The 20,151-nt window shown below is 40.3% G+C and overlaps 1 protein-coding gene across 1 annotated transcript; it reads left to right on the forward strand.

Annotated features, from left to right (window-relative positions):
* Nucleotides 1-7,414: 7,414 nt before the first annotated feature.
* SNRPF (small nuclear ribonucleoprotein polypeptide F) lies at nucleotides 7,415-9,177 on the forward strand. The gene is made up of 4 exons (XM_026123212.2): nucleotides 7,415-7,575; nucleotides 7,784-7,909; nucleotides 8,199-8,263; nucleotides 8,878-9,177. The coding sequence occupies exons 1-4, from the start codon at nucleotides 7,573-7,575 to the stop codon at nucleotides 8,942-8,944; spliced, it is 261 nt and encodes an 86-aa protein (XP_025978997.1). The 5' UTR covers nucleotides 7,415-7,572; the 3' UTR covers nucleotides 8,945-9,177.
* The last annotated feature ends 10,974 nt before the right edge of the window (nucleotides 9,178-20,151 follow it).

Consider the following 20,151-nt stretch of genomic DNA (forward strand, 5'->3'; position numbering starts at 1 on the left):
ATGAAAATGCTGAGAGAGAACCGAATAGAAACAAGAAGTAGCATGAGAAGGATGCCCATGCAAGCACTGCTCCAAAGAAAGGTACCAAATGGAGGCAAATGGATCTGAGACCCTCTGATGCTGCTGAGGCCACCCATGCCCCAGGGTAGGCAGGCAACAGGGGCTGCTGTCAAATACTGTAAAGAACAGAAGAGCACTTGAAGGGAGTGGTATGGCAGTGGGGTCAAGTGGGCAGGCAAGGAGCATCAGGAATGGCTAGCGCATTGGGAGTGCAGAAACTGCTCACTGCAGCTCTCTGGGCTCTTAGAGCCCAAGCAGGGAAGCTGCCTCCTCAGAAACACCTGCCAGGCAAAGAGAGGCCAACTACTATCCTCTGTGCATTTAGGAAGAAAAATATTTGTTACCTAAATGAACTAACAGAGTACCTGTCAAAACGAAAGCAGAAATAGCAAACTAAATAACACTCTAAAACATTACAGAAAGTACTCATGTGACAAAGCAACGTCAACACCTAAATATTCTTATGGCTAGAAAGGAATCATGTACAGCAGGTTTCAATGAGCATCACTGCTATTAACACAATGCAGTGGATACTTTGCTGACTAAATCTCCAAGACACTGATGACCTCTTACAGAATCTTACCCTGCATTTTGAAAAAAAGGTATTTCTGTGGTGACACGCTGCACCCAGCACATACAGCTGGGCACTGCCCCATGAAATATGCAATGTAAGGCACTAATGATTTGAGGAGGGTTGGCATAAAACCAGCTTATAGAGCTGCAGCAAAGCTTTTTCTCCTGGAGTTGCATCAGATGATGCATTTCGGTTCTACAGCCATGCTGAACCATGAGATTTTGAGTTCCTTTCACTCTGAGCATGCTGCCATCTGTTGTACTGCCTGCACTGTGCGTTTGGTCCTAATTCACTAATCATCCATACCTTAATTCCTAAATCCCTGTAACCCTTCCTATCTTGAGTATGTTAAGCCTATTGGGTTTGTAGGGTCTTGCCCTGAGAAAAGCTTGCCCACTTATACAACTTTAAATTCCCATCTATGTTTCAGATGGGCGATGGGACACTCAGAAGTTCCAGCAGCTATTTGTTGAAAGTTGGCTGCATGAGTTTTTTCTTCCACTCCAGTCCATGGGGAAGGTTTATACTAATACATTTGACTTTACAGTGGACCCTAGCTCTGCAGACATCCTCACAAAAGCATGACCATTTTAGCTGAGAGGCAGAAGTCACTGGTCTCAGACACAAGGCGGTGGTTGCTGTCTCCCAGCTGAGACATGGGCGCTGAGCTCAGGTTCAAGTCAAACACGAAATACAGACATAGCCTCTGGAACATTTTCAGAGTACAGAGGGTTGGGGTTTTTTAATCTGCAGCTCCTTCATGGAAAAGAGACTTCCTTACCCTGCTGCCCCAGGATCAAAACTGGCTTGGCAGGGAGAGATTTGTAAAGAGCAAACAGCCAGACAGACTTTGCAGAGGCTCCAAACCCAAATCACCTTTCACTTCAGCTAGCACAAGAATAGACATATCTGGCCAAATTAATAAAACTACGACACATTCTGAGCTTCACTATTTAACAGAGGGAGTATAGGATATATTTATCCATACAGCAGCCATTTAGCCTTGTTGACTCAAGAGTTTCTTTGGGGCCTATGTTCCTGTTTTTCTGCATCATCTCTCCAGAACATTGCTTCAGCTCGGATAGAGGTTTTATTAGAAGTTGAAGATTTCTGAATTTAGCTCCTTCTTTTAATCCAGCAGATTTTCTCTCTCTTGCTTTCTCCTCTACTGCTAGTTTTCTTCCACTATTTCTCCAAATGGCAAGGGAACATCTCTTGTACAACATCTAGTCTCTCTTGACCAGAGATCCCCTGGTGACCAGTATACCCATCCAACAGCCCTGTAGCTTCCTCCTTCCCCCCCGCCTGCCCCAAGGTTTACTGTTAATAATGAGGTTACTCTGTTAGGGTAACTGTTTGTTCAAGAAGGCTTCAGCATGAATAATGGATAATTAAGGTTTGGAAACTATTGTTAGGTCTGTATCCCCACCACTGGTGAAAAAACAACAGAAGAAGAAGATAAACTCCACAGTTAAAATGTAGTTTGCCATCTAACACAGAGCATCTCCAACATCTGCCAGATTTTCTGAGCTCTGCTCAGACGGATTTCTCAAAACACAAACTCTTGAACCACTTCTGTGATTTGAAGCCAGCTATTAGTTTCTATTGGGATGTTTGTGTGAAAGCACAGTTTCCAAATTCCTTCTGCACAATGCTTGATTCCCCCCCCCTTCTTTGACACACACAAGAATTCCACTTTATTATTTATACAGATCACTTTGTTTTCCTCAGTACATAATTTCAATTCCAATTCATTAATGTCAAAACATAAAAGAAACAACAGCACATAAAGCAACAAAAGTTTGCCAAAATCAGAAGATAACAGCTGATAATTAAGGAAGTCCCATTATTTCTTGGCAGAGGAGTCTGTGTTTTCAGAGGCACAGTTTTAAAGGGCCTCCCTTTAGTGTAGCTGCATGATTTGCATGAGTACTATTTGCACAAACAAATAAAGGTTTTCAATATACATAAAAGAAGGCACTAATGTTCTCATAATTTCTGTATAATACCCATTAAATAGCATCAGAATGCTCCCCCTTCTCATCAGCACAGTCCAGTTCAGTGAAAGGTTCATGACAGAGCTACCTGAGAAAACCTCCTTCTGGGGAGCAAAAGATTTTTATAAATGCATCAAAACATGGGCTTTTGTTAGCATAGCACTACCACCCCAAAAATCTCTTTTCAAACCGACATCACTGTGGGAAAAGGCTCTGTTGTCTGTGTTGATCGGAAACTGCACATAAATCCTCTGACTCAAGAAGAAACCAGTCCATTTCCATCTTTGCAGGCTCAATTCTGCCTCCTGCACTGGGACTCCTTTAGAGCACAGTCTTCACTCACTGTGCTAGCCCATTCCAAAGGGACGTTTGCATCTCCCTTCTGTTTCCTCAGATTCATGTGCCAGCCACTGCTGGGCACACCGGGCTTATTGCAAGTCTCTTTGTGTTTATGGTTTGCCCATATGTTTCCCTTCAGTTGGTTTCAAGTGCTATTTTAGCCCTGTTGTTCTGGAGCCTGATCTCACTATCTTCTAGATCTCAGTCCTGATCCATAGTGAAGGTCTGTGATGGATCGGTATTGCCTCAAATATGGAGATTGGATCAAAGACAGAATTATTAAAAAGAAAATAATCAACAAAAAGAGAAAAGATATTTTGCTGGTAGTGATCTCTATGAAAGTCAGCTGCTTGAAGGAAAACTTTTCATTCTGGCAAAGTCCCAAAAGGTCAAACTTAGATACTGTGGGAGGACGGTGGACAGCACACACATTCTATCACATCAGTTCTCTGAGTTACCAAGAGCTGACAACTGATCCAGATTTTTCACATCTATGAAAAATTTGCATTTCTTACAGAAAAAGATGTATTTTTAGACAAAAGTTTAATTTTCTCATTCTCATCAGATACGTTCTACAGAAAATTTGTAGGCAAGAGTCAATTTTACATTTCACTATGATTTATAATGGTAATTCTTCCATTATGCCTATTGCTGAAGAAAAACATTGATTTATTTCATTGCAAGATTAGGCCTGAGACTTAGATTCTCTTCATATTTTAATAGGGTTGCTACAGTAGCAAAACTCCCAGTGGTGCACACATCTTCAAAATCCTTCCAGGTCCATGAGAGTCATAACCACTGTGTCCCTAAGAAGTCAGAACAGAAAGACTGTCTGAAATCATCCTCTAGTCAGCATGACTGTACAAAGTGTCTCGCTTAGGCTGCGGTTCGATACCACCTAATATCTTCAAGAACCGTACACTCAGGTGTGGAAGATCTGCAAGAGGCAGGGAGGAGAATGGTACACTGCCAAGTTATCTTCACCAGGGACAGGTTAGCGTGGGAAGAGCAGCGAGTCTTTACATAGCTTTGGCGAGTACGAACCCTACAGAACCAGAAAGTGAAGTTCATCCCGTTGTGTAACAGCACCAACTCAGCGCTGCTGCACTGGATTGACTTTCACGTAAACCTCTCCTCTGAAGGTGCAGTCTCCTGGTAGAGCTTCCTTTTTGGTAACACAGCTTTACCCACTCTTAATTCAGGGCTGCACCATCATGTCTGTTTTAAGTTCTCTGACTGGAACCGGTGCCCACCTCTATGGTGTCCGTGTTATGGAAAATTTGGCACTGCTACAACTCCAGCAGAGAAGAACTGTGTGGAATGAAAAGTAACTTGCTTGATGTGGGAGAACAGTGCAGCAGAGCAGAACCCCATTTACACTGGTACATCATCAGGAAAAGGTGTAGGATGTTCATTATATCTGCAGTCCAAAAGTTGAAACATGGGTAGCTCTAGAAGTTTCCCTAAGAAATGTGTTTATGACAGGCAGAATGGGGTTACTGCAGGGAGTTCCTGTCTCAGCAAATTCAGCTCAACCAGGAAATATTTCTGGACAGCTCACCTTTCTCTCAGCAATGAGAGCTGAGCAGGAGCTAGCCTTCTCTGCTCAGTATTAGTGACATGGTGTGTTAATGATGTCAGTGGGCATTTGCATTTACACAGATAACACTGCTGCCTTCGGATGTCCAGCTGCTTAATGTGTTTCCTTAGGAACAAAGTGTAGGCAGTTGTGCTAAATTCCCACCCCTGAGCTGTAAAAGAAAACACTATCCATCCACCCAAGATCTAAGGTTTGTATTAATCTATGACAAAAACTCCTTCCTGTTCATTTCCTGTCAAGCAACAGTCTAAATATCCTGACCCAAGGGCAGAAAAGAATGCAAACTATTACTCGGCATGGGAAAATACAAAGAAAACAAAAGGTGAAATTCGCTCCTGTGCTGAAGGTCAGGAGAAGACCCACGTAAGCAAAGTGTCTCTGAGTCAGAATGATTCAGTCAACAAAGTAAACAGCAAATTCCTCAAAGGAGAAAAAAAAGAAAAAGCTATTCTGTCTCCTGACTAACCAAGTTATTTAGTTATCTGCATGAGATGTAGTCATGCATTCTATGCTTCCAGCAAAGTACTTCTTCCTACCCTACCAACACACAAAACTGCTGCAGACGCAATGTACAGTTGACAAGATGTGTGAATTCATGCACTGATTATGAAACTAGAAGTCAAGCATTCCTGCTCTGTACTCTGGCTCCAAAACTGATGTCTATGGCCCTGCAGATTTTCTATTCTTTTGATGATGGTGATAGTTTTGTAAGAACAGGGCTGAAATATTTATTCATCTGTCAGAGGAACTGAGTGAATTAAAAACTGAATGTAATTGCTCCTGTATTACTTCGTACCTAAAAAGTTTTCTCAGCATGAGTTGGAGACACTGATCAAAATTGGCTAAGTATATAAAAATAAGAAATGTTGTTTACAAGTAACATACCGAACCTGTTATTTTGGCATTCACAGATATATATATTTTTCCTTGTCAGGAAAATGCCATAATGACTTCTACGGCGTGATTTTATCCAGGAAACTCACTCTATTGGCGTTCTGCCACATTGTACATGTCATTACTGGAAATCAGCTGTTCTTTGCTCTAAATGGCCTGAATAATTTTGCTATATATATCATTTCTGATAGTGTTCATGCTTTTCCTATGTATTGTTTCTTCTCAAACCAGGCTTTCTTACAGAAAGCTGATAACACAATTAGAATTACTCTCTCAGCTGACCCACAATGAATCTTCCCACCAGAAAGACTATTGGCTTAATTCTGATGTTGTCTCTGCTGCCCACAATAAGCTCCAAAGGAAAATCACACTCGTTTCTAAAGATGATGGAAACAAACATCTGAGGGTGCTTTTGATACATGATAGTTAAAAAGAAACATAATCCCTAGTCTTACTCCTAGCCATAAAAGTATTGCTACCACTGCATATGAAAGCAGCCTGGATCAGGAGAAGAAAGACTCTTTGGCTCAACAGCATTAAAGCCTCAGATTTAAGCAGGTAATGATGTTTTTGCTTTCAACAGGAGGAAGCTGGACTATCCTCTGGAAGGTAGAGTGCACAAAAAAATAATAGTTCTATTACAGAAAGGTTAGCTACTGAACATGTGTGTTTTCCACAGAAAGCAACCAATATATTAAATATGAAGGGAATATTCCACACGCAGGTACATAAACTCACATTGTTGCATATAATAACATAAGACATAGATTAGTAGAGACAACGTAGACATTAGCGTAGACATGACAGATCAGTAAATGGTACAAAGATTGGTTCATCTATCAAAGATTAAGAGCTAGGAATTATAGCCAGAGCAGCAGGACTGAAGTTTCATGAATGTGAACAGAATGCTCTCTACAGCCAAGAAAAGCTGTGGCAGATTCTTTGCCTGGGAGTCAAATGAGATTGAGCAAATCACCAGCACTAGGGGAAGGACAACGCTTATTCATCTCTTAAAGTCTCAGCCTTTACACCCCTGTGTGTGGAGGAATGAAAGCGTATTGGTTTGCAAATTTATTTTTATACGGGAACTGATTTCACCATGCTTTGAACTGCAACACTTGCTGGTAACATTAGAAGCAAAGTCTGTCAGCAGCAGTCTCCCATCAGATGGGTGATGGGTCACCATACAAGCTAAACACTGCCACCTCGTGGAGATATATCTGGATAGGCACAGAGATATAAGAGAGACGGATAGATAGGAACAGAGAGAGATGTACTCCTGAGCCGAAAGCAGTCCTCAGCGCTGTCGATTCTCAAAAACAAAATCATAACGTACTGGAAAGGAGCCCTTCGGCTCCAGTGTTTTCACACACGCATAGGTGTGTATATATGATTTACAAACATACAGCCTTGATCGCTAAACTGTGCCAGATTCATGCTTGGCTGCAAGAGGAGGTGCTACCGTTGTGGTACAATTTTCAAGGCGAAAGAAGGTTTCTGCCGGTTCGAGGGCAAAAGAGCACGAACTCCTCAGGGCCTGGGGGCGCTGCGGTACTAGGGGGATGAGGCAGCTAGAGCAGAGAGGGAGGGGAAGGCCCTCACTGGGCCTGCGGGGTCCTGAGGCAGCTGGCAAGGAGACGGCTCCACTGGAGAGGTGGCCCCAGCCGCCCCGCTGGCCGGGACCGGAGAAAGCCCGCCTGCCGCGGGAATCCTCTAACGGCCGCCCCGGCCCCGCCCCTTCCCAGAGCCGTGCTGAGAGAAGCGCAGCACAATAACCTCGCCGGGAGCTACGGCACGGCTGGCGGGACCGGCCATTGGTTGGAAAATGGCCGAGCTGCGCCAGCTCGACCAATGGGGGAGGTTCGTAGCACCGCCTCGGCAGCGCCCCGCCGATGGGCAGCGCCGCTCTTTGCTTGGCGCGCAGGGGCACCTCATCCAATGGGAGCTGCGGCGCCTCGGTGTGAGAGGTCGAAGGGCAGGGCGCCGCCCCGGAAGCGAAAGCCGGAGCCGGCCTGCCTTCCCTTCCCTGCCGGCCTGCGGCGGGCGCACGTGCGGCCCGGGAGGAGCTTTTGTGCGATCTGCGCGTCCCCCTCGGTCGCTGCATCGCCATGGTGAGGGCCGCGCGCGCGCGCCCGGGCCGCGGGGCGGAGGAGGGGGCAGGGACCGAGCAGCGCGCGCGGGCGGGGTACAGCGGGCGCGACCGTTGTTAACGGTCTCGAGGCAGCGGGGCGGGGCGGCGGCCGTTATTAACGGTCCTGAGGTAGCGGGGCGGTAGCGAGCGGAGACTGGCCGCGCTGACTGGGCCGCTCTCGCCGGCAGAGCCTGCCGCTGAACCCTAAGCCCTTCCTGAACGGGCTGACGGGGAAGCCGGTGATGGTGAAGTTGAAGTGGGGGATGGAGTACAAGGGCTACCTCGTCTCCGTCGACGGTTACATGAACATGCAGGTGAGGAGCGGGGGCGGGGGGCGTCGCCGGGGCGCGCTGAGGTCCCTCGGGCTGCGGCAGCCCCGGGCCTCGACTCAGGGCTTGCCCTGCTTGGCGGGCGGGGAAACGGGCACCTTTAAACGATGTGCGGCGTCTGTGCTTGGGGCTCCACCGGGGCCCCGCCGAGAGCCAGGCGGGAGCTGCGCTCGGCCTCCTGCGGTCGGGGTAGCTGGGCCGCGGGCAAAATGCGGTGCGTTTCGTGAGGTTTTCTATTACAACCACTCTAATACTTGCTGGTTGTCTTCTTAAGCTTGCAAACACAGAAGAGTATATAGATGGTGCGCTGTCTGGACACCTTGGTGAAGTTTTGATAAGGTAATTAGGCTATTTATGGTGGAGGGGTCTTTAGGGTCTTTCTAAATTTTTTTGTATCACTTGCACTAAAACTTGTAGTGCTGGGTGCTGTGTCTGCTGTCTAAGTGTATATGAAAATGATAAATACTAATGTAATTCTTGGGCAAAGGCTACAAACACTAACTTTTATGTGGAGATTCCTCCTGAAGGGAGGAAAACTGAATTTTGAAATACTTGTAAAGAAGTATTTATGATGCTTTTCTTCAGTAATTAAATGCCTTGATTCTCCAGAGTATTGTAGATCTATTAATCTCTTGGCATTAATAGAGTATATTAGTGTATTGCTAATTTTACATGCTTGAATATTAAGCTTGACCATAACTATTAATACACAAGTAAAATAGTCTTGTACAGCATTGTTAATCTGTTATTATGTTTAAAAACATGATTTTTTTCAGTTACAATTAACTTTGTGGAAAAGCTGTACAAGGTCAACAGCAACAATTTACTACACAGAACTTGGCTGTTGCCAGGCTACAGTGAAACAGGAAAATGCTTAAAGCAATGTATATGTGGGGAAAGGGTAAAACAAAAATGTATTTACAGCTAAGGGAAGTCTTTGATTCTGTTTACAGGTGCAATAATGTTTTGTACATCAGAGGTGTGGAAGAAGAGGAAGAAGATGGAGAAATGAGAGAATAGGTGTTTTGTATATCTGGAAATAAACATTTTTTTTCTTTTTTTATTTTCCACAACTTTGTAATTAAGTGCTTACTTCTTGTTCTACATATTTTAATATGGGGAAAGCTAACATTTAAATCATTTCTAATATTTTAATGGCATCTGAAAAACTAATGTGGGAGGAAGGGGAAATTATTGCAATTTAAAACTGGAAAAACTAGCATATAATGGAAGATAAAGAACTCCCCATCTTGTGTCCGTGGTTCGTTCTTCTGCTGTCATTCTAAGGTGAATGGATGAGTAGAGTGAAGGAGCTGCAGGAATAGCCATTTCTTTCTCTAATGGTGATAAAAAGGCTGTAGAATGAGCAGCAGAACAAACTTTTTAAAAATATCTTGATGTGCCTGCTGCAGAGTACTGATGACTTCATAATGATTCTTTTTGCTCTCAACTGGTTGATTAAGAAGACAGCTATAATGCTGTGTTAACCCTATTTTGAGTAGAAAGTAAGTTTAACCTCTAAGTGAAAAACTGTAAGTCATCTTCAGTATTTGCAGGGACCTCATCTTTAGCTACCTTCTTTGCTTTAATGGCTGAAGGCTGTGAACGAAATACCAGTCGTCTTCCCATCTGAAACACAGGAAAATACACCACTGTATATACTTCACAGTAGGTGAACTTCTCTTTGTCACCAGGCATCTGAAATATTAAGGTTTTTGCAGAGGTGTGTAACCTTGGCTTTTAATTGTTGAGAGTAAGCATGGAGGTTAACTACATCTTCCTTACTATCAGCATTTCTTAATGAAAGTAGAAAATTGCTGTGACAAGACTGACAGTCAGACTCCCTGTTTGAGGCTCTGATGAGGTCTTAGTAGAGCTAAGAGTGTCTCTAGCTAGATTTAGTTTGGAAAGGCATTCTGCAAATCAGAACCCAAACAGCTAGAGGTGTAGTTCATGAATTTAACTTAGAACTTTCTTTGTGTTTCTTTAATGGGCCTTAGCATTACTATATTTACACTGCAGAGTGAACACCTACTGCACTTCTGCTGTGAAATACAGAAATATTATCCCTGGTTTACAGATTGGGAATGGAGCAAAAATGGTCAATGACCTGCTGCAGAAGTAGATCAAACAGGCATGGAAATGAAAGTCAGAACCCTGCCCCTTATCAGTGGCTTGCTGGGCAAGCAAGTGGGCACTGCAGCTTCTGTATCTTAGTTTCTATCTGAAAAATGGAAATGATGATATTGTCTCCTTTCTCAGAATATTTTGAAATAAAGGGGAAAAAGCGCTGTACAAAAGCTAAGTAGATGGTAACTGTTGTGGGGCACAAACTGAACACAGGTCTCCTTGTCCTTAGGTTAGGATCATGCATCCTTTGAGAGATGATTGCAGTGAAAGACAGGTGGGCATTTTGGCCTATATTAGGATATAATAGTGGTTATGTGAACTAGAGAAGAAACTCTGTGTTGGGACAGCTACTATGGAGATGTGTTGCCCTGCTTCTCATTTTGGAAGTCATCCCTGTGGCTATATGTGCATTCTTTTAATATTTACACCCATATGTTGCCATAAAAAGTGAAAAATCACAAAGGATGCACTTGGGAAGAACTTTTCTACTTAAACCAGTCCCTTCCTTTTGCTAGCTTAAAGGCTTACTTCCCCACTCTGTTGAAGAAGTATCTTATGATCCCATCAGGAAAGGGAAAAAGAACCATTTAACCTAAAAATCAGCATTAACACAAGAATAATCCAGTACTTTTAAACTGGCTATGAATTTAGGAGATGTCTCAAAACAATTAGAGCAAATATGTTCTAGAATGTTTTTGGTGGCAAGAATGAGGCAAAATAGTCTGGTTTATGAGATGTAGCCCACTCACTTAATATAGCCCTAATGTAGTGTAGTGCCCTTTCCATGTAGTCATTCTAGTATGTTGTCAGCTGTGATTACGGTAATACCAATATTGGAAAAAGGAGGAGGAGATTGTGAGTGTTGTCTTCATAGTAAACTGCCCCTGTGTCTGAGTGGCCTGGCCTGAAAGCTGCCCCTCCATGTGAAAAGGAAGTAGGGCTGGAAGTGAGCTGTGTAATGCATGATCTTAACACTGAAGCAGCAGATGGTACCTTCTCTCCTATAAGATGCGAGAATTTTAATCTTGTGGCTTTTCCCAAAAGAACAATTGGGGAAGCCCTAATGATCCTAAAGGACTTCTACATATATGGTTGACAGATTCTTCAGCTAGAGTGTGTAGGTTCATAGAAGCCTACGCTTCTTTTCTACCAACATAGCTGTATGCTTCTCCAGATAATATTAACCCAACCAACACGCACTTCTTGTCAAGATACAGCTGTTATTGCACAGATGATTTTCCACATGGTTATGTCCAGTAAGGGAAGTGATGTCTTCCTATTTTGTATTTTCACACAAGTAGATGAGCAGATCTCTAGGTTAGACTAAGCTTTCATGAGCTTTCCCTTTTTTTTTTTTTTTTTGTAAAGGTCTCCCCCTAACCTGCCATTAGAATTTTTTTTTTTAGTCAAATAATCTAACTGGTAAGCATCTTTTATAGAAATAAGGAAGTATAATATTAATCTTTTAATGATTATGTTTCAAGTTTACTCCTCTAAGGGCTGAAATTGAATCAAATACCAATCAGAAAATTTAACTAGTAAGTAGTTAGCAAGTAACAGTAGCCTTGATACTTTCCTGTAAGATCAACAATAAATACTTGCATATTGTAACTTAACCTAGAATATAATTTGTATTACTGCATTTCCTTCATTATTGTACCCTTTATACAGACGTAAAAAATAAAGTAAAGGTGGATTGTTACAGTTGATGGCATATTTACAGTGCTGAACAACTGTTCTTCCTGGGCTTCCGGAAACTTTGATGGAAGAGTACCTCCAGAAGCTAAGTTGTGCTCCTCCTCTGAAACAAAGCTCTTCTACAAGTGCTCCCCATGCTCTCTTTCTGTATATGGTAGCATAGAGGGACTAAAATCCTGTGTTGGGAAGGTATTCCCACTTCCTATGCTTGTCCTTCCAAGGAGTTGGCAAGATGCTGTATTGAAATTGAAGGCTTATACAAAATATTCTCCATTTATGTAAATTTAGGATTAATTGGCCATTTAGTTTGTGATTCTCTAGAGTAGTACAGGCATATATCACAAGAAAACACCACCTAGGATACATTAAATTATATTGATGGCAAATATTTTGAATGTCTGAAACTGTCAGCCCCTTAAGCTGTAAACTCAACTGTCTATCAGTTATTTACCTTCTCAATTAAAAGGATTTTGAGCTATATTTGCAGGGTGAAGATGCTTTTGTACATTGTACAGTTTCCCCAGAACTTAAGTTATGCCGAATAAGAAGGCAGTTATAGTTGTGTTACCAAGTCAGTCAACTGCTTTTTAAGGTAAAGACTGCAGATTAACTCTGTTCCTTCATCTACTATCACTGCATTTACTGAAGAAGGACACACTAGTGAGTAATTCTGGGAAAAGGTAATGGGTCATTATTATGTGTATGCCTTCTATATATGAAAGAGTTCATCTTAATAATTAGGATTAAAAGCTCCAGAGATGAATTTCCATGAGGAGAATATCTTTGTTTGGGTGGCATTACGAAACACAGAAAGAATAAGCTAAGAACAAACCTTTTTCTTTGGTTCTGAAACAGCTCTCTGTAAAGAAGACTTTAGACGTTCTGTCTGAAGTTCCTTTTCTTGTTTCAATTTTTCTTCACGTAACCTGCAGTGGACATGGAAGAGGAAATGCCTGAGAAACTCATAAGGAAGAAGTAAGATGGAAAAAGCTTGCAATTTTAAAAAGGAAGAAATTGTGTTAATTTGAGAGACAATAAGCATTATTTTTGAAATGGGATTTGGTCAGGAAGGGTTGGCTTCTGTTTGCCAACACCTTAGGGAAACAAAGCAAGCAGTTGCCTATAAGGAAACCAATGAACTGGGGCTACTTATTGTGCAGTAGGCTGTCATACAGTAATCAAAACCCAAGCTTCCTGTTTAGGCTCTGACTACAGAAACTGTCAATGTGACTAGTTCCTCAGCTAAACAGAAGTACATATGTACATGTCTGTAGAAGGACATTTCTGGGGCTATGCTGTACAGGCAAGCATGCTCAAATCCTTCAATGAGGGTAAAGAAAATATTTCTACCTTGCAGAAAGCGCTAAAGCCCTCCTGTGATTCATACCAAGCGTGCTTCCTCCAATTCCCTTCCTTTAGGGCAGAGAATTCTTAAATGTTGTACAATGCTGCTTGTTAGAGAAATGCATTGATTTGTTTCTAGAAGAATTAGCAGAAGGAAAACCTGTAGCAGTTTAAAATGAGTAGAAACTGCTGTTTGAAGGAAACCCCTCCCAGCAAAAAAAAAAAAAGAAAGAAAAAAAGAGATAGGGGAGCATTTTGTGCATGCTATTCTGAATGTGGCAGACTCTCCCCAACTTTAAATGGGCTGCTGATATTCCAGAACAGACATCCTGTATCCTGCAGCTGGAAAGCAGCCAGCTCTTTTTTGTTTCTATTTGCAAGGGACTATTGAGAAATGAATCAAAATACTGAGACATTTACACATGACCTTTCAAATGACACATCTGATGTACATTATAAAAAGCAGAACTTAAATTTTTGTCACAATACTTGAATTATAAACTGTAATAGTAAACATTACAAACTAAAAACTGATAGTGTGAAACCATGATATAGAACAAATTGACAGGACTAAAGCTTCATTATTTTTGTAGAATACAATTGGAGCCACTTAATGCCAGCATGGTATTAAAACAATATTTCTGCATTTGTTTAGTACATGGAAAAGTATACATTATATTTCTTCAAAAACAACTGAGTGATCATCATATTAAATTATTTTTCTGGCCAATTGTAAACTCAAATTTGCAATACTATGCAAGCAAGGAGTGGTTGGCAATTTTCTTAAAAAATTCCAACTCCGTGATACCTAACTGGTAGTATTTGTATCAAGTATAGTGTGCATAAGATGCTATCTTTTAACAAAAGAAGCACAAGAGGGAAAGAAACATGAAGAAAAAATGTTCCATTCATTCATTATCATTATCACAGTTAAGCAGAGAACTTCCAGCAAGTTTTTGCAGGTTGATCTGATGTTCCTGCTTATGGAATGACCAAAGCAGAAGTGTAATGTATTTTAGCAGTCATCTCTATGAATTTACATGCTGATTCTTTGTATATATTACATAGTTTAGAGTATACTCCTTGCTCCTATTGATTTCACTGGCTAAAGTCCTACTGATTTACAGCGAGCATAATCAAGTCTGCAGTCTATCCTGATTACGTTTGTCTCCTGACTGGACTGCGTAGTAAACTAAAACTTGTTTACTACTGTGAATACAGTAGGCACTTCCAGCTGACATAGGAACCCCAGCTATCTCATAACATATGTGTCAGAATTTCATTGTACTTATGTATGAAGAAACATTGATATTGTTTGTAACAGTATCTTCATGTACAACTCAAGCTCTGTAAGAATCCATGAAGGAAGATCTGCATGAAAAAGGATGTATGGGTACATTTGTCCCATCATGTTCCTTTGTATTTCTTAGAGAACAGTGCTGCACAAAATTCAAGCAAGTTGTAATGTGTAAGTAGGGAGGATTATTCCTTAAGCAAATATGAAGTGCAACTTGAACACATTTTAGCAGATATGCAGTATCATACAGGAATCTGGATTTTTTTTTAAATAGGTATTTTAAAAAATATAACTACATATGTCATCATTACATAGTACCACTGTGCTTACAGAGCTGCACCGCAGATTGGAACCCAGCTGTATTTGGTATGTGACACTGTATAAAATGAAAATGACAATAAAATTTCTACTTTCCCTGAGGTACTTAGTCAACCAATGAATTCTAAAAACCATGAGTATATTACTTTCAAATATATACTAGCTAGTAGTCAACAGTATGGCATATAAACAATTTATGCTATACTGAGAGGAAAAAATAGTTTAGAGGACAGAAAAAAACCAACCATCAGCTTTTAGTGGGGAACTTAATAATGAAATCACAAAAGAACAAACTAGACGAGACCATCTGAATTCCATGCAAATTGGATATTTTACCTTTTCCTTCTCTCATTCATCTTTCTTTTCTCAGCTCCCTCAATAATTTCACTTGGGATTGTTTCCATCATTTCACACAGTTGTCCTATTCGATCCTCAATTTTTTTCAACATTTGGATTGAGCTAAGATTTGATGCCTCTTCTCTTCCAACACTAAATTTATATACTTCTGCAATCTTTTTATTAAGCAAATTCAGCATTCTGTCCTTAAAGTAAAAACAAACCCATGAAAAATATATAAAAATACTGCAAAAGTAGTATTTCTACTTGTGAAAATCCTGTGAAAATGGCAGTATGTAATTCTGACGGGCATTTACCATTGGTGTGACAGACATCTGTCATCCCATCAGTAACAGGAGAATCTGTGTGTGTTATGTGAACTGTTAAATAAACAGAACAATATTCTTTATAATCTTCCTTGTTTGCTGACTGGAGTTCTTTGAGATGGCAGGCAGCTATGTGTTGGGGCTTAGAGACCCTTTGCAGACAACAGCAATTTAGCCAATATAGGGGTCCTTCTTCTGACAGCTTAATGGTAAATTAAAAAGCAGGTAAGCTTACCTGTTTGCCAAATAAAATGTGGTTATACTTCCTGTTCAATGTTCCAGGCACTCAATGGGAAAAGGATACATTCTGTATTATGAGCAGTGATTCCTATACTGTAGTCTCAGGTATCAACTGCTATTCAGCCTCTTTCTCATCTACATTTTTCAAAAATGTCTCCTATATCCTTGTGCAATACTACACAATTTATTTTATATTAACACACTTTGCAGCCCAGTTTTCAAAGCATATACTCTAAGGTCAAAAAAACTCCTCTCAAGTTACCTTGTTTACCTGTTTCCTTAACATCACTAACCAGCAGATTTATTGTACCCTAACTGCAAAGGAGAACTACCTGGCTTCTGTTTCAGTGACTTGTATGGCCACCGACAGTAATGAGGTAACAGTAATAATAATGATGATAATAATATATTAAGCATGGAGCAGAAAGAGATCTTTGGAGTACCTTATACAACTGCTTAGTACAACACATACGTGAATTCCCATCCCAGCAGCTCCTTGATATTCTTTCATGGATACAAATAAGAATTTGTTTCTAAACTTGTGAACCTAAAATTTGTTGTTTTGAAATGTGTTTTGCAAAAATGATACCTGGATTTCTGAACTAAACTCTCCAACAGAAAACATCCTAGTTTTTAGAGCCAACTGGGTGCTTTTTTCTTCTTCTCTAACACAGGCTGCTTCTAGCACCTCCTTGTGTCTAGCCAGGATCCTTATTTTGTCAGCTCTGTGGTAAAAACAAATGGAATTCTCAGTCTTCACACTGGCAGATCCATTTGTGCCATAAGACCAACCAGCAGTTTACCCAGATCTTTCAGAAAGCTACTAAAATATTAGAAACCAGCCATTGCAGTAGCTTCTTAGCACTCCTGAATCTAGTTATCAGATATACTGCATTATACACCTTAATGTGGTGTGGAAAATTTTAAGCTAACACTAACAGCTATCTTCTGAACCAGTATTTGCTACTTCAGCTAGACTGCTTCCTCTACGCAGTCTAGCTTGTTAGAACTAATTGGGGTATCTGTACTTTGTAATATGTAGTACAAAATCTGGTTTAACCTTCAAGACAAAATACAGAAGGCTTTTTTGTTTGCTTGTCTTCCTAGACAAGCTCACAATTAGAAACCAGCCTATGCAGCTGGAGTAAAACTGAACTTCACTGGAGTAACTGTCTGCAGTCATTGTTGGCAAATATAGTAACACAAAGCAAGTCTGCAGAATATAAACAATAAACAGAGAAAATTATGATGGATTTATAAATTTTGAAAGAAATAAATTCCTGTATATGCATATAGCTGCATACAGCTCAAATATGCTGGCAGACAAGAGGTCTAGATACATAACATTCTATACACACCAAAACAAATATACATATTCATATATATCATGTCATTTTGCTTTGAAATGCAGTCGCCTTTGTGTTAGAACATACTAGCTCTTTAAGGCAGGAGGCAAACAAGGATCTCTTGTCCTTGAGAGAACAGAAAAAGTGTAAACATACTTCTACTAAAATGTATTGGGAACTTGTAGACCAATCCCCCAACTCCTGAGATCCTTGGCTGACAATAAGCTGGGCTGTTGATAACTCGGCAGCGAGAAGACCCTCCTTTTCCTCTGCTCCACTACAACACAATCAAGAATTTGTGGACTTCAGAAATTACAACTGAGACACATACAAAACGCAGGTAATGTTCACTGCCTATCTACCATGAACTCAAAAGACAACCTAATAAGCTAAAATTTTGATTTTCTAATATGCATTTCCAATATGCAGAAAAATAAAATCTTACACGTTTTCCTTTATAGCACTGGTTGTACATTCAATTTCATCCACTGTTTCTCCTAAGTCTTCAACGGTTCGAACCAAAGCAAGGTTTTGTTCCTCTAGATCACTGAAAATCTGAAGTAACTGGTTTGGATCAGTGAAATATATCTCTGGCATCTAAGACAGAAGGAAGAAAGATACATAGTATCTATTGGTCAGGAAGTAACATGTTACATAACATGTATGAATATATAACATACATTCATTGCAATACCTTTCTTACAAAGTTTAAAACATACACAAACATTAATGTCAAACACAAGTGATGGAAATCAAGAAGCAGGCTGAGATTTGTGGCCCTTATATTAGGGCAACACAGAGCAGCAGCAGCCGTGCATACTAGCCTGAGGCTGAATATGTGCTCCTCCCTGCATTATATGCATTATGCATATAATAAAAGCAATACTGACCTCATTTTCCAGAAAACAACTATTACATCAAAAAGTATCATTTCATTACCACATCACAGTCCACGTCTTCCATGGGAAAGTCATATGTTACACTGTCCATCCTATTTTCCCACCTACTAAAAAGAGAAAGAAATAATAGTTCTTGGTTTCTGAGCCTCAAATACCAATTCTACAAGATAGTTCTTGCGGTCTTCTTTATTCCAAAGGAAGCTGAGTAGTTTCATCATCATAAAAGATCCTGTCAACTCAACTCAGTTTATGTCTTAATCTCCTTACACACATATTATCTGTCCAAAACAGCCTTGATTTCTTAGACAGCAAAAGCTGACAGTGAAGAGAGGAGCTGAAGATTTTAACCAACAGAATCTAATAATGACCTTATTTCTTCAATAAAATTATTGCTTGTGTTATGTGTTTTCTGAAATCTTCAGGACTCTACATATACTTCTAGGAACAGATTTTGCCCTGACTTTTAAAATAACTCTTACCGTATATAACAATTACTATGTACGTAAACCAAGCAATCATTTTGATCTCAGTAGCTCATATATAGCCTTAGAGACAAGACAGTCCTTCAGACAGGTTCCAGCACATAGTTAAGAGCAAAACCAAGGTACAGATAAAGTTTCCATCTTCAGATGTAAAACTTGGCTACAATTGTTATATCGTAGCTCCAACAACAACTAGTAAGTCCATAGTAAAACTGGACAGCTAAGAAGCAACCTTAAGTGCAACGGCTGAGTAGAATGGTGTTATCTGCTACTTCAAAGATAGTATGAGAGGACAAAATGAAAAGCACATTTAACAACAGTGCTACAGTTTCTTTACACTCTTTTACCCACTGTTTTTCCCATCATCTCTTCATTTATTCTTTGACTTGGCAACCATTGCTCTGCCTCTTGTGGAACTCATAGAGCCCTAACTATGAACTGGCAGCTACAAGGCAGCTGTTTAACTGATCGCATCAGGAGCTTCAAAGATACTTTCACATAATCCTGATCCAAGTCCAGTCTTCCTCTGGTGAGCATTTTCATTCAAGTCTACTTCTGTTGTAAATAACCACAGCAAGACACACCGTTCTTCTGCAAGACATCTTAATCTGAAATACAGCCATAGCTAATGGATACAGCCATAGATAATTAAATTATTTTTTTCTAACAGATGCTAATGCTCAGAACTTAAGGAAACTTCAAGCAGAAAAATGCATAAGTATGCACCCTTCCCACTGGCTGGCTTTGACTCGCCAACCAGACTCTTGTAAAAGAAGAGAGAAGAATTTCTGATATACCACCCCTCTTACTACTGCAAAGAGGGGAAATTTTAAAAATGCATTTGCTGGGGGGTTTGCTCCTTTTAGAATCTAATTTTTTTCCTTTATATACTCATAGATGAAGAAGGCAAACTGGAAATGAAGACTGTTCCTCGTATTGTACCTTGGTGATGACGCTCTGCTATCAGTCGATCCTGATCTGAATTCAGTCCATGTTTCCACTCCTTCTTCTAGTCCTAGCTTAAAATACTTGGGGTCATCTTCTTCAAAACAGGAAGAGATAAAATGATACACTTCTAAGCAAATACACATTATTTAGCTGAGCACTGTACTCTCTCTCCTTTCTTTGAAACATTCGGAGATACGTTTTTCATGCATAGAGGCACATACTTTCAATTTTTCTATTACTTTCATTCATTCAGTAAACATACATTCAATAAACAGAAATACTTTCACGATTTGCCAATAAATGTTGTTGTAAGCCACAGATATGCACCAAGGTTTGTCCTTCTCAGTGAAGACGAATACATTTCCTAACTTAGTATCCAGAGTTCATACCTCTGATAACAGGGAAAACTGTCTTTTGCAGACCAGTCTCATGGGTAGTGAGCATTTTCTTCTTGTATCTTGCACTCTTCTCTGTAATTGCTACTGGTTTGTCCTTCTGCTTTGATGTTTGCATTCTGGCTGAAGATATAAACAGAGCTGCAATAAATGTGTCCACAATAAGTGTGTCCAGACTGACAACAAAAGTAGTTGTACTTTCTGTACTGTTCTGATTTATAATAAAGTATGTGCAAAATGTAAAAGTAGAATCTCTATGCAGAACAAATCAAATGAACTTATGAGATACAAATAGTGTAAAAAATAATATGTATGGGAAATAGTCTTTAACTACAGACATTATGCACACAAGAATCTTGCAGTGGTCTAGCTAAATTCAGTCTTAAATTTTATTTGGGTAACTCTGTGCCAGCTCTTTAGTCTACAATCTGATTAACTCTTGCAAATGTTGTTCTTCATCTCACAAAA

This window comes from Dromaius novaehollandiae, chromosome 1 (genome assembly GCF_036370855.1).
Source record: "Dromaius novaehollandiae isolate bDroNov1 chromosome 1, bDroNov1.hap1, whole genome shotgun sequence".
NCBI classification, from domain to species: domain Eukaryota; kingdom Metazoa; phylum Chordata; class Aves; order Casuariiformes; family Dromaiidae; genus Dromaius; species Dromaius novaehollandiae.

Excerpts from the sequence above, each read along its gene's own strand:
- SNRPF (XM_026123212.2), top strand. Across the intron at positions 7,910-8,198 it reads ACGGTTACATGAACATGCAG|CTTGCAAACACAGAAGAGTA; the intron begins GTGAGGAGCGGG and ends TGTCTTCTTAAG. Across the intron at positions 8,264-8,877 it reads CTTGGTGAAGTTTTGATAAG|GTGCAATAATGTTTTGTACA; the intron begins GTAATTAGGCTA and ends TTCTGTTTACAG.